This window comes from Triticum urartu, chromosome 6 (genome assembly GCF_003073215.2).
Source record: "Triticum urartu cultivar G1812 chromosome 6, Tu2.1, whole genome shotgun sequence".
Lineage (NCBI taxonomy): Eukaryota > Viridiplantae > Streptophyta > Magnoliopsida > Poales > Poaceae > Triticum > Triticum urartu.
The window spans coordinates 30,369,635-30,385,664 of record NC_053027.1 but is presented as its reverse complement, the minus strand read 5'-3'; the positions used below and the strand labels follow the sequence as shown (position 1 = coordinate 30,385,664).

The 16,030-nt window shown below is 49.3% G+C and overlaps 3 protein-coding genes across 3 annotated transcripts; 1 reads left to right on the top strand and 2 right to left on the bottom strand.

Moving 5' to 3' along the window:
• Positions 1-851: 851 nt before the first annotated feature.
• Positions 852-3,600, bottom strand: LOC125512376 (butanoate--CoA ligase AAE1-like). Its single transcript, XM_048677467.1, has 2 exons — positions 2,794-3,600; positions 852-2,530 (listed from the first exon to the last, which is right to left on the bottom strand). The coding sequence occupies exons 1-2, from the start codon at positions 3,352-3,354 to the stop codon at positions 1,043-1,045; spliced, it is 2,049 nt and encodes a 682-aa protein (XP_048533424.1). The 5' UTR covers positions 3,355-3,600; the 3' UTR covers positions 852-1,042.
• Positions 3,601-3,701: 101 nt separating this feature from the next.
• Positions 3,702-7,792, bottom strand: LOC125512377 (AUGMIN subunit 4). Its single transcript, XM_048677468.1, has 13 exons — positions 7,563-7,792; positions 7,447-7,494; positions 7,271-7,369; positions 6,654-7,007; positions 6,329-6,428; positions 6,181-6,226; positions 5,791-5,884; positions 5,599-5,670; positions 5,445-5,503; positions 5,137-5,205; positions 4,948-4,999; positions 4,079-4,156; positions 3,702-3,963 (listed from the first exon to the last, which is right to left on the bottom strand). The coding sequence occupies exons 1-13, from the start codon at positions 7,710-7,712 to the stop codon at positions 3,898-3,900; spliced, it is 1,287 nt and encodes a 428-aa protein (XP_048533425.1). The 5' UTR covers positions 7,713-7,792; the 3' UTR covers positions 3,702-3,897.
• Positions 7,793-13,579: 5,787 nt separating this feature from the next.
• On the top strand, positions 13,580-15,721 carry LOC125512375 (glutathionyl-hydroquinone reductase YqjG-like). Its single transcript, XM_048677466.1, has 5 exons — positions 13,580-13,769; positions 13,859-14,071; positions 14,160-14,336; positions 14,436-14,789; positions 15,387-15,721. Exons 1-5 carry the CDS (start codon positions 13,656-13,658, stop codon positions 15,618-15,620), a joined length of 1,092 nt encoding a protein of 363 aa, XP_048533423.1. The 5' UTR covers positions 13,580-13,655; the 3' UTR covers positions 15,621-15,721.
• Positions 15,722-16,030: the final 309 nt, after the last annotated feature.

The following is a 16,030-nucleotide window of genomic DNA, read 5'->3' as shown; positions in this document are numbered from 1 at the left end:
TTATGTGTGCTTTGTTGCATGTTAAAAAAGTACAATTTATGTGTAAATTGTATGAGGTTTTTTCACTATTTTTTTAATTTGCGTTAGTCAACTAAGCCAAATTTAATTTTCAATCGACTAACATGCATGGGTTGTTATTAGATTGAAATGCATTAATTTAGCTACCATCGATCGATGGGAGGAAGTGCATGTGCGTACAGATAAGTGATGTGCGATACTTTTTTGCAGCTAGTCATGTACAGTGGAGTACGTGAAATGCATCCATGCATGTGTTTGAAGGCTCCGTCCTCCGATCCAAGATAAAAAAGAAATGAGGAAGAGGAAGGTAAGCTAGCTAGCAGTGTTTGTTTATCTCAAAAAAAAAAAACTAGCAGTGTTGGTGCAGATACATATGTACGTACGTTGTGTCCGTGCACTGCTCAACGCTGCGGGTACAAATTCCTCGGTAGCGAATTAATATCGCGCGTGACAGTGGCCGGCCTGCTCGCCTTGATTCTTTTCACGTGCGATCGAGTTAGACTAGTCACAATGGATAGTAACTTAGACCAGTGACATGCATATGTTATTGGTCTATGTCACTACCTCTACAGTAAAGAGTAACATATATATGATGTCATGCAATACTTTATTTATTAGATTGTAGACTCATTTTGTTTTGATGTACGTGATGTTACAGTAACTAGTTATGGTACTACATGCCTTTTTTTTATCATTAAATTTTCAATCGACTGAACGTAGTCAGTCCAAAACATTTGACATTGGGTGAAGGGCTCATTTCAGAAACAATGATGGCTTTCCCTAAAAAAAATCAAAAAGAGAAACAATGATGGCTGGATATCGAACCAAAAGCCTAGAAAAATCATCATGAAGATAATGAAACACGGGTATAACATACGAATATGAAGCCCGAACAAAAGCTACCGGCACCATATTTACAGATTTGTGAATCATTATTCGTTTTGTGATTCACTCCAATTATTCATTTCAAACCAAACATGGATTGCAATCACCGTAGAACAGATTAGGGGAGGAGCAGAGTAATTCAGAGCTTGCTGGTGGAGAGGCTGCCCATGGCCTTGGCCTTGTCCCGGAGCGCGAACTTCTGCACCTTGCCGGTCGCCGTCTTGGGCAGCTCCTCCAGGACCACCACCGTCCTCGGCGCCATGTACCGCGGCAGCCTGCCCCGGCAGAACGCCACCACCTCCTCCGGCTCCACCCTCTCCCCATTCTTGGCCACCACGAACGCGCACGGCGTCTCCCCCCAGTGCTCGTCCGGCCGCCCCACGACGGCCGCCTCCGCCACCGCCGGGTGCGCGAACAGCGCCGCCTCCACCTCGATGGTGCTGATGTTCTCGCCGCCGGAGATGATGATGTCCTTGGACCGGTCCCTGATCTTCACGTACCCGTCCCCGGGGACCCGCACCGCCAGGTCGCCCGACCGGAACCACCCGCCGGCGAGCGCCTCCGCCGTGGCGGCCGCGTCCTTGTAGTACCCGCTCATCACCGTGTTGCCCCGGAACATCACCTCCCCCATCGTGGCCCCGTCGGCGGGGACGCTGCGCATGGTGGCGGGGTCCTTGACGTCCACCTCCAGGCCCAGGTGGTGGAGCCCCTGCCGCGCCTTGATCGCCGCCCGCTCGCCCGCCGGCAGCGCGTCCCACTCGGGCTTCCACGTGCACACCGTGGCCGGGCCGTACGTCTCCGTCAGCCCGTACGAGTGGATCACCAGGAACCCGAGCTCCTCCATCCGGAACAGCACCGCCGGCGGCGGGGGCGCGCCGCCGGTCATCACGGCCACCTTCCTCCCCGGCGGCAGCGGCCGCCTCTCCTCCGGCGCGGCGTGCACGATCATGCCCAGCACCGTGGGCGCGCCGCCCATGTGGGTGACCCCGTGGCGGGCCACGGCGTCGAAGATGGCCGCGCCGGTGACCTTGCGGAGGCAGACGTTGGTGCCGCCCTGCGCCGCCACGCCCCACGCCATGCACCAGCCGTTGCAGTGGAACATGGGCACCGTCCAGAGGTACACCGGCATGGACGCCATGTCGTTGAGCAGCACGGCGGCGAGGCTGTTGAGGTACGCGCCGCGGTGGGTGTAGATCACGCCCTTGGGCCGCGACGTCGTGCCCGACGTGTAGTTGAGCGCGATCGGCTCGTTCTCGTCCGCCGGCCACCGGGCCGCGAACTCCGGCGACCCGCCCCCGCTCACCAGAGCCTCGTACTCGTGCTCGGTGCCCGTCGTGCCGGATAAAGAAGGTGTTGATCCGTCGTCGTCGCAGCCGTGGAGGAGCTCTCTGACGAGGACGACGACGGGGGGCGTGGCGCCGGCGTCGGACAGGAGGCGGAGGGCCTCCCGCGCGACGCCGAGCAGCGCGGCGTCGACGAAGATGACCCTGGCCTCCGAGTGGCGCAGCAGGACGGAGGCCATGGCGGCGTCGAGGCGCGAGTTGAGCGCGCAGATGACGGCGCCCGCCATGGGCACGGCGAAGTGCAGCTCGCACATCGCCGGGACGTTCTGCGCGAACACGGCGACCTGCCATCAAACGGCGCAAGGCACAGCCGGTCAGAAGAGACCCACTCGACGATCGCAGCGAGTCAGAACCAATCCGGGACACGAAAGATGGCGATTTTTGGAGGAAAATCAAAGTGCAGCTGACTGCTGCGATGACGACGGAGAGTAGAGGAGCTGATGCTATGGAACAGAGTTGCCCTGTGACTGTGACTCTCTAAAAGAAAGGAAGAGGAGCAAACAAGCAAGCAACAGAGAGTTGGGGCTCCTGTGTGGATCTTACGTACCACGTGGCGGCGCCGGACGCCGAGGCCGGCGAGCGCGGCGGCGAGGCGGAGGCAGCGGGCCCGGGTCTCCCGCCACGTCCGGGGCGGCGCGTCGCCGGCGGCGGCGACGACGGCGGGGCGGTCCGGGTAGACGAGCGCGGAGCGCTCCAGAAAAGAGAGGGGCGTGAGCGGCGCGTGGTTGGCGGCGCAGAGCACGGCGCCCTCCATCATCTTCATCCCCCGGCCCGTAGGCGGCGAGCTGCTAGCAGGCTGAAGACACGGCGGAGCGGGAGCGAGGCTCGTGGGGCTCGTGGTGGGATTGTTTCTGGTTTTCGGCTTCGGTGAGGCGAATACAATACTGCCGCTGATGCCGATATCGAGTGGAGCAGAGCGAGCGTGCGTGCGCGAGGGGCGCACGCACGACGCACTCACCGTCAGCGTCATCCTGTCGAGCCCGACGGCGTATCCGCAGCGCGTGGGTCCCGCTCCCCAACGGGACAGAGATCGACGGAGCAATGACGAAAACAAGAGCCTGAAACGGAAGAGCTGCGACAGCAGGCGACCTCCAAATGGCACCGCCATTTGTCAGACGCAGCTCTAAAAAGGAACATGTCACCGCTTCCTAGGAGTACTTATTTCCATCCATCGCCGCCGAAGGTGCTCGGCGACACGCGAGCTTAAATAGGACAAGCAGAACCGTCGCCGATCATCCGGTCAGTCAGACGGACCAGCCGTCGTCGCTGCAACTTCCAACCAACCAGCAAAAGAACGTAACGCGTGCTCTGGTATCTACTCTCCACTCTTTCCGCGTTTTGCTCGATGCAAACCGCTTCCCTGCCCGAACCCGCGCTGCACACCGGCGACAAACTACAAAAGAAGCAGCCTTCTGAATCCAGCGGACTGCACTACAAGCGTAGGCCAAGGACACATCAAGATCAATGTGGTTGATTCATGCATCAGTTTTCCCCAATATCTGGAACTGGAAGACAAAAAAAAACGACAAGCATATACGGCGAGCGAAGCTCCGCTCGATTGCGAGCAGCAAACAGCACATTCCACAAAACTTGAGTTGGGCGGACGTCTACTTCACCGGGAGAAACGGGGATCGGAGACCCGCGCGCGTGATCATGACGAGGCCGGCTTCAGATCCATCTCCACCTGGTGGATCGTCCACTGCATGCCCTCCAGTTTCTGCGGTTCAGGATCATCAGGTCAGCACGCGGTTCAGGATCATCAGGTTAGCACAGAGACACGTAGAGCGTGCTGCGTACGGTAGTTAACGGCGATGGAAATGAAACAGCATTACCTTCACGATCTCATGGTACTGCCTCGCGATCACGTCAAAGTGCGGGTCTACGCCTTGGTACTCGCGGAGCCGTGAGACCTGACATGGGGGATCAGAACAACAAACATGACCGTTAGATGAATGAAGTGGACACTGGATGGTCTTCTTATCGGATTAGGTGGGTCCTGAATTATACAAGATGACATACTTTGTTTCTCTCAAGTCTAAAAATGCAGCTAAAATTGATGACTGTACAATATATTATACATCTTGTAAGCATTTGACATCCCTGGATATTAGGTAAGGTGAACTGAACACCGGCAAAAAAAAAGGTAAGGTGAACTGAACTTGCCAGATTCTCAATGCACCCTAAGAAACTCAACATCAACTAACTGACTGGTACTACTACAGAACTACCTTCACATAACTTCCAAGGACACACAGCATTCAGTTTTCAGCAGGATGGACCCTCATCAGTGTTCCTTGGCCACTAGCTTCTCTGACATTGTCAAAAGCAGTTGCTATTGTTGCCTCTGGTAACTCTCATACTCTTTGTGAGCTTATGTCAAAATTTACTGAAGGTGTGAACACCATGCTCCATGATAAAGGTCTCACTCACATGACTGAACGAGTTTACTCATATAACAGAAAGCACGTGGGACTTGCTTAATTTCGACCAGTGGTATATCAGTGCCAACGACCGCCCTACACCATTATCTTAAGAACCGATAAGCTAACCGTCCATAAGTCTAAATGGAAAACAATCATAGTTAAATGTTTCTAACAACATTGGGTGAATATGAAAGGGCCTTAACTGGCGAATTACGTTTGCTACCAGTGACCAAACATTTGAAAGACTAACACAGAGCAAGGAAGATGTCGTATCATACCGCTTCATTATAGGAATTGGATGCTTCTTTCGTTGCCTCCACAAGATATTTCCTGCAATAAACAATAAATCTGGTAAGGTGGTTGCTTACTACAGAGAAAACACCTACACATGTTTCTTGTTTGGAAATAATAAGTGCTGCTTCCCTCAATGATAAGATCGGTTTCAAGGTACATTAAGTTGGATGTACCTGATTCTATGCAATGCAGGTACTGTTTCCTTCGTGTAGGTGTCACGCAAGAGATGGTGCTCCAGGTAGCTAGAATAAAAAGGAAAGAAAAAAATACAGTTCATTCAGTCTTCTGATCCTATCACTGATTATAGAAAAAAAATACATAAAAGGCAGAGAGATTCAAAGCTCAATGGTTTTTTTCTAGCAAGAGCTTATATAATGCTGTTCAATTATGCTTAACGCGATACAGATTAATATCAGCTTACTGAAAACTGAAAAGTTACACACTAGTCCAACATTAAGGTGCCGACAAGTCAGGTGCCAACCTTAGTTTAGCATTCATAGTACGGCATCTTTTAATAAGCCAGGTCTTCTTCACATCATCCTGTTAGGCCACACATAGAAAGCCAACAGACGTCAAGAAATAGTACTAACCCCATTAATAAGTACCAGTATAAAAGGAGCATGAAAAAGCCTTACATATTGGTGCTGGTGTTCTAACTTCTTGTCTTTAACAAACTGTATAAGTACAGCAAGAATTTGCTCCAGGACCTTGGAAGTTTGAACAGCCACAAATATTTTGACAGATTTCAGCGAATGAATTTGCATTAAATAAAGTGGACTAGCCACCAAAGTTATGTTTAAGAAATTTGTCCGCCTATGAAGACTCACATTATAGTGCTCAGCAAATTTCCTGTCCATCGAAGCAAGATCCTCCAGTAGAAGGGACTCTTCCTTTTCTATTCCTTCGATAATTAATTTCACCCTGCCCAAGGAGAAAAGGGAACTAAGATAAGTGTGTATAAGGAACTCCCAGTTAATCTTTAATTCCAAACAAGAAAGGTGAACAACTGGGCATTGTCAACAAGAAGTTAACTATATAAATGATGGGGCTGTCCAAAGAGAAGAGATGACATCAGTACTATAAAAAAGCTCTAAAAATCGATGTAAGATGTTACAAGAAAAATGATGATAGTTTCTTCAGAAATTACACCTGGCCAAAGAAAACTTGGTTGTGTAAAACAACAATCATAAGAGAGAATAAGATGGGAAGATAATCACCTTTCTGGAAGCCTGGCACTTGAAATCTGATTGATGGATGACGAATCTGCAACATATTCAAACGTTATGATGAGAGAAGGTCAAAGCTTATAGATCATTAAAAAATTATATCTGAAAGTCCATGAGATTCAGTATTTCAGTAACGAACCCCTTTCATCCATTGCAAAAAGATCAGCTAAAGCGTCACACTTAGCTTCTAACCGAGCCTCAATCTCTCTGGCCACAGATCTCTGATACTCGACCATGTCCTGCAATGTCAGATAACGGGTGGATGCTTTCAAACATAAAACCACTTTTTTTTCACTTTGACTAAAACCAATCCATCACTGCAATTAAGAACTAAGCAATAAACAGTTTCACAATTCCACAAAGAACATACATGAATTACACAACACTTAAACAAATTGTGAAATCACTTGGTGATAGTTCAGAAAATAACTTAAGACTGCGAGAGCTTCAAGGATTTTACATACCACAGTCATGGCTGGCTGCTGTTGCTGCACCTGATAGAGATAATCCGATGTTATCCCAAGAAAACGATCAGGAACACCACCTGCGCCGGGCTCAACCAGCTCCGAACCACCACCACCAGCGGCAGCACCAACAGTCAACGCACTACCGGTGCTGCCATAGTTATTGTAGCCAGTCGAGATTGAGGTTGAGCTGGGCGTGGCACTTGTTCCGGTACTGTCAAATGAAACCCTTGACAAGGTGCTCAGCTTTTCAATCTCCTCCTCATGCACCTCCCCGTCCTGCGATAGCAGTGGGAGCCTCAACCTCTGGGCCGCCTCCGCTACCGCCAAATGGTGCTCCAGAGACTCGTACACCTGAACCATTCCCAGCAAAGTAAGTAAGCTCCCACCAGGTTCCATTTTTTGTCAGGTAATTTCTGGATCACCACCCAAATTGATCAAATTGGCAGTAAATGTTTCCTACTCCCTCTGCACGGAAAACGTTCTTATATTTTGTTATATTTTGGGACGGAGGGAGTACTTATTTAACCAGTTCGATCCCCATTTTCTAGCCCATCTGCAAGGAAAATCACCGGACAGGTGCTAACATTTCAGAGATTGGGAGAAGCTGAACCTACCTCTGGGGAGCAGTTGAGCTTCTTGGCGGCACCGGCGCTGCCCGCGGCGGTCACGTGCTGGTACTCCTCCACCATGGCCATCGCCTCCGCGTACACCGCCTACCGAATCGTAGCATCAGATCTGATCAGAACCGCGCGAATTCTAGATCGGGCGAGCGGGCGGGGGCAAAACTCACCAGGGCCTCGAGGTAGCGCGCGCGCTCCGCCGCGACCTCCTCGCGCGCCTGCGGGGGCACAACACCGGATCAGTGGTGAGAGAGAGGGGAGGTTGGGTGGCGCGCGCGCGACGTACCTGGAGGAGGTCGGAGTGGGCGGAGCTGGAGAGGAGGGAGGCGTCCGGAGCGAGGTGGTGGCGCTGGAGCTGCTCCACCAGGTGAGCCACCTCCGGAGGCGGTGGCGGCAGGGACGCCGCGGCGGCGGCGGCTGCGGCGGCCTTGGACATCGCGGGCGGCGGCTCCGGCGGAGGCTTCGACGAGTTGGTTCCAAGTTGGCGTTCGAACTGGTGGGAAATGGGTGGTGGATTCGTCAGGTCGAGGAAGCCCACAGCCGTTGGATCGGACAGGGACGGGCGAGATCGACCGCAGCTGTGGCCGGCCGGCCGGCCGGCTTATCACGAGATGAATTCGAATTTGAATTTCGGGGCCGCTGATGCGAGATGTCTATGGAGGCAGGAATGCTAGCACTAGAAACGAAAACAATTGATTGAGAGAAAACATGGAACTCAAATATCACGATATATCTTCTAAACCATCAAAGAAAATTATGTGTGTTTGCGTGGATGTGTTTGCGATAATAACTTACTAAGTGCATCTACAACGGCGACCGGCAAATTTACTCCCGCATCCGTGCATGGACAGGGGGACCAGTCAGCAGACATTAACGCGGGAACCCGCCATTCAGCGTTGTCCGCATACATTTCAACAACAATCCAAACCAAAGGGACGAAATTCGTTCAAACACGACGGATTTCATTAAAAATCGTACATAATTAAGGATGACAAATTTATCCATGGACATGGATACCCATGGATATCCGACCCGCATGGATACGGGTTGGATACGCTTTTGTGCCCATGGGCGGGGCCCAAACCCGACCTGATTGCTCGTGGGTAGGGCTGGATATAATTTTGTATCCGTGGTTACACCCAAACCCGACAAGATAGTATGACTTAATGGGCAAAAATATGTTATCCCTACCCCACAGTAACATGTCCTACTATAATTTTACACTTTGTTATCTAAAACATGCAAAAGAAATTGCAAAATGCCCGTCGTAACCTTTATTAGATGACATTCAATCCCCACCATAACATACTCTAGCGCCCCTTCCCTTATTTTTATCTCCTCGTTAAATGCTTCATCAATCTCATCTTTTAGAAAAATACTAAATGATATTTGGTTGTTAGTGGATGTTGATTTACCATAATAAATGAAGCCTATCTTGTCACGAGGTGAAGAATGGAAGAGCTTATCTTCTATATCTAAATAGCTAGCCCCCACTAACTATTTCTCTCAACATGCAAGCATGCCACATCATCACACAACATGCATGAGAAAAGGCCCACCCCCACTATCATATGTCTCTCAACATGCAAGCGTGCCACTTCATCATGACATGCATGGAACAAAGACCTATCTCAACATGTAACGTACATGAGGGTTTTCATTCTATTATGCTATGTACATTTAATAAACATTTTATGACTATATAGTAATCAAGCACAATAAATTATATGTATTTTTGTTGTTAGCTTACTATATTATTACTTCAAATATTCATGTTTCATACAATGAGTCACATTGAAATATGTTGCAAAATATTCCCGCAACAACGTGCGGATGTCGTCTAGTGCTAACAATATGTTATGTCTTATTTATATGTCTTGAGAGGACCCAACGGATATCCTGTGGGAATGGATATCCAACGGGTTTGCATATAGACACAATATTTCACCCATGGGTTCTTCATGGACGGGCAAAGATTGTCTTCATAGTTATGGATATGGATTTGATATTGTTCTAGTCGATCCAAACCCGATCAATGCGGCGCAGCGGCCCGTAGTTGGTTCCTCGGGAAGTTGCGTCCGCATTGAAGCGGCGGCTGCCGGGAGGTCGCATCGGTCAGCACCACTCTCCGTCCGGTCACATCGCTTGACATCAATGTCATGCGCTCTGTGCTTTGGGGCAGCATTGCGGCGTGGTAAGTTGCATGTGCATCAGAAGGAAAAACGCGGGAGGGGGTGGGCCAATGTGGTCAAAAGTGGGCTTGGAAGCGGTCCGGACGTCTGTAAAGCTTCTCCACGTTTGTCTCCGATTTGCTGAAGAAAGTACATCCGGACCACACCACGGATCGATACAGACCTATGTGGATGACTTCCATAATTCAAACAGCACGGTTTGGACATATACGGGAGGTTTGAGGGTCAACATTGAAAATGCCCTAAAGGCATTTATGGAGACAATTCTAGACATTGATTTTCAGTAATTCTAGAGCGCACGTTCGTTGCGAGGACTTCCAACGTGATTGCTTGTGAGCAGTTGGATTTCAGCTTCTGGTCACCGCGTGCATGGTGCGATGAAAGAGTGACATCATCGTGTTATCATGTAAACACTTGGCAGCATCACTCGACAGCGATGTCACGTCGATGACGTCCTTGATTTTTCATACTCTCACTTGAAGTCGACAAAAATAAGTCGTGTCTTACTTCGACTTTACATGAATTATTAACAAAGGTAACTTGGTCGACTCAGCCGACTCTTTGGTTAAGAGCCTGAGTTTTACTATCTCCTGTGTTCACTTTCTTTCTCATCAATCATTATTCTTCGAATAAGAGTTGGACAAGGAACACCGGTGTATATGCCCTAACACAAGAACTCTATGTATACTTATTTGTTTATTTTTGCGTAGGCAGGAAGTCTGAATACTAGACTAAATCTAAGCCTTATAACAACATTCGTAATAAAAATAAAGAAGTTACAAATAAGCCCAAGGAAAATATATCCTCATCTTCAACCTGCACAAGATGGTGACACACCGTTGGCCTAGCTCAATGCCCAAGTCACTTTAATTGTGTCTAGCAAGTCAACAAACGTTATCTGAAGATGCATGCGTTGATGATCCGAAGCATGATTTGTCGATTTGGAGAACAAGACGAACCTCGGACAAGGAGGCCCAACCTCACATCGAAGCCGAATTAATCGTTGTATGATTTTTTAGGTTCCATGTTATCCATCGCCGGTCTTGATTTTAGGAGTGACAATAACTAGATGCACACTAGCAATAATGAATCAAGCAAGGTTGTTGTGTAGACTAAATCCTTAGTTTTCTCTGATAGTTGAAAAACCATTTGAAAATGGCACTCAAAGATAGAATACGTAGGGCTAAATTGGTCTTTTAAGATAACTGAAGGATAAAATCATGTGAAAAACATCAAGACATTGCATAGGTTTATGAGACAATTTATCGACAAATCGGTCAATTTGGAGCTCTTTGAGTTTGAATTTCTGGTTTGGAATGAGTGTCCCCACCCCTTATGTTCATAGTTGCCTTAGGATGTACTCCCTCCGTTCTTTAAAGAGTGTACCTCCAACTTTTTTTAGAAAGTCAAACTTTTTTATATTTGACCATGTTTATATAATAATACATCAACATTTATGCCATCAAATTAGTAGCATTAGATTCGTGATAAAATATACTTTCATCATATACCTATTTGATTTCACAAACATTGATATATTTTTGCACAAACTTGGTCAAACTTTGAGATAGTTTGACCCTCCAATAAAATTGGAAGTACACTCTTTAAAGGACAGAGGGAGTAATCATGATGTCATGTATGGTTCATAGTGTGCGATGTAATCATGTCATGTATGCATCATTGCTATACTATACTCTATCTGGGTGCTTTAGAAACCACTCATGTATTTTTGGACGTTACCAACAAAATATAGTGACGGTCACAAAAAGTATATTATCAGACTAACATTTTTAAAAAGTTTCCTCCAGCGGTCATGATGCATCCGGGTGAACTGCGGGGACTTCATGCTCTACTGCATGACCGTGCTCCTACCGCCACCTGAGTAAGGCATCATGACAAATGCACATAGAGGCCTCCCATTTTTCTCAAATCCACTTAGCTCAAATGTGTCGCCGATATCATGCCACAAGGTAGATCACAACCCCCGCCCCCTCACCCCAAATCACCCCACCGACATCTCTGATGGTTCATGGACACTGCCCGTGCCAACATTGTCCTAAGGCCGTGTGGCGGGCTATTGCGCCCAACGTCCACGAGACCTCCTATTCCCCGCATAGGGCGACACAAGACGCCTCCCTCCCCCAATGCAAAAATCACCACCGACACATCTAATGGTTGATATTATTTAAGTGGAGACTGCCCCGTGCCAACATGGTCCTAAGGCTGTGTCGCGGGCCATCGTGCCAACATGGTCCTAAGGCTGTGTGGCGGGCCATCGTGCCCGATGTCCACGAGACCTCTTATTCCCTGCGTAGGGCGACACGAGACAACCCGCTCCCACGCGGGCTTTTTAGACCGACCCATCTGCAGGGTGGGTGGCCCTAGCTTTCACATTTTTTTATTTCCTTTTTTATTTATGTCTTTAAAAATACTAGGAAATGCATTTTTCTTTTTTATTTGTGCTCATTAATTTTAAAAATGGTTTGAATTTCTAATAATGTTTTGGCTTTCTAAAACCATACACTTTAAAAAGTTCCTGATTAAAAATATGTTCATGAATTAGAAAATTGCTCCAGGATTTAAAAAAAAGTTCACGGATTTTAGAAGATGTCCATGAATTTTAAAATTTGGTGATGAATTAAATGAATGTCCACAAATGTCAAAAAAAAATTCGAAGTTGTTTTTTTCACAAATTCAAAAAATGTTCAAGAATTTAAAAAATTGTTCTTAAAATCCCCAAAAAATATTCCCAAAGTTCAAGCAATTTTCACGAATTTCAAAAAATGTTCACAAATTTAAAAAATATTCCTGATTTTGAAAAAAATGTTCGACATCTTTGAAAATGAAAATGAAAATGAAAAAAGCAAAAACACCAAAAGAAAAGCAAAATACCCCGATCTAACCTTCCCAAAACAGGAAATGAGGGCTAGTTGGGTCGGCCAAGTGTACGTAGCAGATGAGGTCAAGCGACATGTTGCTATGCGCCAACCTACGGGGTCGGTCGACAAAGTTTAACTTAATAAATGAGAATTCAATTCGTCATAACATATCCCTCCCCCCCTCCTCCGTGTCGCCCTCCTCTGGCGACACGGGGGAACCCAGGTTACCGCCGCTAGCAGGCACCTCCCCCGCATTGCCACCACCGGAGGGCTGGTCGGTGAAGCCACACCGAGCCCCGAGAAGGTGGCGGTGGGGCGGATATGGCACCTCGGGCGCTCCTCCACTATCGGCGCCAAGACGACCCACACCCCGGCGGCTGTTTCCTACTGGTCCGGTTGGGCTGTCGGTGTGCCCTGGCCGTGCTGAGTTGCGGATCCGGTCTCTCCTTGTCGACCCCCCACCCCCCATCACTGAGCTCCATACATGAATGCGTCGTGCCTTGGCCGCAGCCATGGGCACCCATCCATGCAGCCCTTCCTCCCCCTCGACGGCATGGCCCAGCCATCCACTGATGTTGCTACCGGGCGCGGTTGGGCGTGGGACTTGCGTCAGGTTGTGGGGGTGGTTGCTTCCTTCTCAAAGGCGTTCCAGCGCTGTCTTCTTTCTTGAAGCTTGATCACTCGCTCGCAATGTTGGCTTTGGCAATGTCAGGACATATCGCTGGTTTGGCATTGCCGCTCTTGGTTCGAGCTTGGATGGTTTTAGGTGTGTTGTTTCCTCTGTTCGGCCGAGCATCTCTATCTGCCTTCGGGACCATGTGAATTCATGTCTGCCTGCTTTTGTGTCATGTGTTGTATTCCTCACTATACCCACTCTATTCCTTCTATCAATAAAATGATTACGTAAGCTTTGCGTATTCAGAGAAAAAAAAAACTCAATTTGTGTGGAGCAACATCCTGCCCCCACAGTGCCAAGTCAACGACCACGAAGCCCGGCCATAGCCGCCGCTGTCCTACTACGTTGCGACCTTTCCTCCGTCGTCGCCACGGCGCTTCCAACCACGCCACGCCAGCTTCCTCCCGCAAACCACCATCCGTCCGAGGTCCAACCACGTCGTCACTGCTCCCATCACGTGAAGAAGCCGCCAGCGGCGCCTTCCCACCCCCCACCGCGCAGCTTCCCCGCCCGACCAACTCACTCACCTGGCCGCTTTCCGGCCCCGGTGCCGAGCCTACATCCGGCAATAAACAACAAAAAGGTTCATCACGGTGCCACCTATAACACCCTCCTCCCTCCATCGCTTGACCATGCCGGGTCTTGTCCCCTCCTCCTCATCCGCCCACCTCCTCTCCCGCAGCCTCGCCGCCGCCAGGACGCTCTCCGCCGCCGCCGGTTACTCCTCCTCCTCCTCTTCCGTCAAGGTAACTCACGGCCCCGCTCGGCTGCTCGGTGCTCGGTCGACGGAGTCGGTTGTGCTCAGTGGTTAGTTGGTGCTCTGCTTTTCTGTCAGATGGCGCGCTCGGCGCTGGACGAGGTGACCGACACCGGCGCCTTCGACCGGACGCCGTCCACCTTCCGGAGCTTCGTGTCCAGGGACGCCTCCGCCCGCTTCCCCGCGGTGGCGGGCAGGTACCACCTCTACGTCTCCTACGCCTGCCCCTGGGCGTCCCGCTGCCTCGCCTACCTCAAGCTCAAGGGCCTCGACCACGCCATCAGCTTCTCGGTGAGCACACCTGCGGACCCAGACCAAACATCCGATGATAGAATTGATTTGAGCATCCGCTGATAGATTGCCTGCCTGCGAATCCCAGTCGGTGAAGCCCATCTTCGAGCGGACCAGGGAGTCCGACGACCACCTGGGGTGGGTGTTCCCGGCCACCGCCGACGAGGTGCCCGGCGCCAGCCCCGACCCCTTCAACGGCGCCAAGAGCGTCAGGGATCTGTACGAGATCGCGAGCACCAACTACACCGGCAAACCGACTGTCCCCGTGAGTCTGAATCTGGGCTCTTCTCCTCAATCCTCATCCCCACTCGACTGGACACATGATCTGATCGAGCAGGAAATGGATCTTTGGTCGCCATGGCAGGTGCTGTGGGACAAGGAGCTGAAGACGGTGGTGAACAACGAGAGCAGCGAGATCATCCGGATGCTCAACGCCGAGTTCAACGACATCGCCGAGAACCCCGGGCTGGACCTCAACCCGGCGCACCTTCAGGGCTCCATCGACGAGGTCAACGGCCTCGTCTACGACGCCATCAACAACGGCGTCTACAAGTGCGGCTTCGCCAAGAAGCAGGGGCCGTACGACGAGGCCGTGACGAGGCTGTACGAGGCTCTGGACAAGTGCGAGGAGATCCTGGGCAAGCAGCGCTACATGTGCGGCAACCAGCTCACCGAGGCCGACGTCCGCCTCTTCGTCACGCTCATCAGATTTGACGAGGTATATATACATGCGTTCCTTTCTTCTGCTCTTTTAAGCATTATTTATGAAACAAATGTGAAGAACAACAGATCAGAATCTCACACCATTGTCCTATATGATGATGCTAAGATTTGTGCCTATCTATCGTTATGCAAATGTGGAATAGTCTGCTGAGCTGGTCCACTCTGTCTTATCAGTGGATCCAAAAGAGTTGTGCTATGAATCTAGTGGAGTGGATGGTCCCTTTCTAGTAGAATAGACTGGCCAAAACACCATAAGAGAAGTATATATATCCAGATTTTGGAGAATGGTCAGCTGTTAGCTGCAAAGTCATCAAATTTGGTGAGAATTTACTACCACGCTAAAAATCAGGGAACTGTCTGGCTTTTTACGGAAAGAATCAGGAAAGGTGATAATTTTAACAATGAAGTTCAGAATGTGCACATTATATTCAGAATATCTACTAAAATTTGAGGTTCATGTATATATCACAAGCTATTCTCGCAAACTTGTATCAGCGAAAACCATACCACGCGCTAAGAAATCAAATGCTACGGCTTTCCATGTAGAAACATACATTTTGATTCTTGACCCGCGGTTCGTTCCTCTTTTCAGGTTTACGCGGTTCACTTCAAGTGCAACAAGAAGCTGCTGAGGGAGTACCCGAACCTGTTCAACTACACCAAAGACATGTACCAGATCCCCGGGATCAGCAGCACGGTGAACATGGAGCACATCAGGAAGCACTACTACGGGAGCCACCCCTCCATCAACCCCTACGGGATCATCCCCCAAGGCCCCAACATCGATTACAATGCCCCACACGACAGAGAAAGGCTGTTCCTGTAAAAAAAAAAACACCGTTTGCTTGTGTGTACTTGAGGGTGCTGTGATTTACTTTGCTTGTGTTCGAAGGTGAAAGTCTTCTCTCAAATAATGGTTTCTGTCTCTGCTGTGCGCTGGGAGCAGTATGCGTGTCATAAGGTTCTCTGCATCCATGTCTTTTTCGTCCATTATCTAAAATTCTAATTGCATGAGAATTACAAACCTTAAATGAAAGATGGAGCGAAGAAATGCAATCAGATGAGTGCAGAAGAAAGCAAAGATTCGCCATCTGATCCCGTTCTAGATGACAACACAGATGTAAATCAAAACAAAAGATATCCATGATCGTATTTCACCGAAAATATCAAATCAAATTTAGAAATTACTGAACTATATTAATGAGAAAATCACACCATACATACAGAGGCTTTCAC

Coding starts and splice junctions, on each gene's coding strand:
- LOC125512376 (XM_048677467.1), bottom strand. CDS start 3,354: ATGGCGGTGCCATTTGGAGGTCGCCTGCTGTCGCAGCTCTTCCGTTTC. Junction 2,531..2,793: donor GCGTCCGGCGCCGCCACGTG/GTACGTAAGATC, acceptor GTTTGATGGCAG/GTCGCCGTGTTCGCGCAGAA.
- LOC125512377 (XM_048677468.1), bottom strand. CDS start 7,712: ATGTCCAAGGCCGCCGCAGCCGCCGCCGCCGCGGCGTCCCTGCCGCCA. Junction 5,885..6,180: donor AGTGCCAGGCTTCCAGAAAG/GTGATTATCTTC, acceptor CTCCTTGGGCAG/GGTGAAATTAATTATCGAAG. Junction 4,157..4,947: donor CCAATTCCTATAATGAAGCG/GTATGATACGAC, acceptor CCCCCATGTCAG/GTCTCACGGCTCCGCGAGTA.
- LOC125512375 (XM_048677466.1), top strand. CDS start 13,656: ATGCCGGGTCTTGTCCCCTCCTCCTCATCCGCCCACCTCCTCTCCCGC. Junction 14,337..14,435: donor CCGGCAAACCGACTGTCCCC/GTGAGTCTGAAT, acceptor TCGCCATGGCAG/GTGCTGTGGGACAAGGAGCT. Junction 14,790..15,386: donor CGCTCATCAGATTTGACGAG/GTATATATACAT, acceptor TCCTCTTTTCAG/GTTTACGCGGTTCACTTCAA.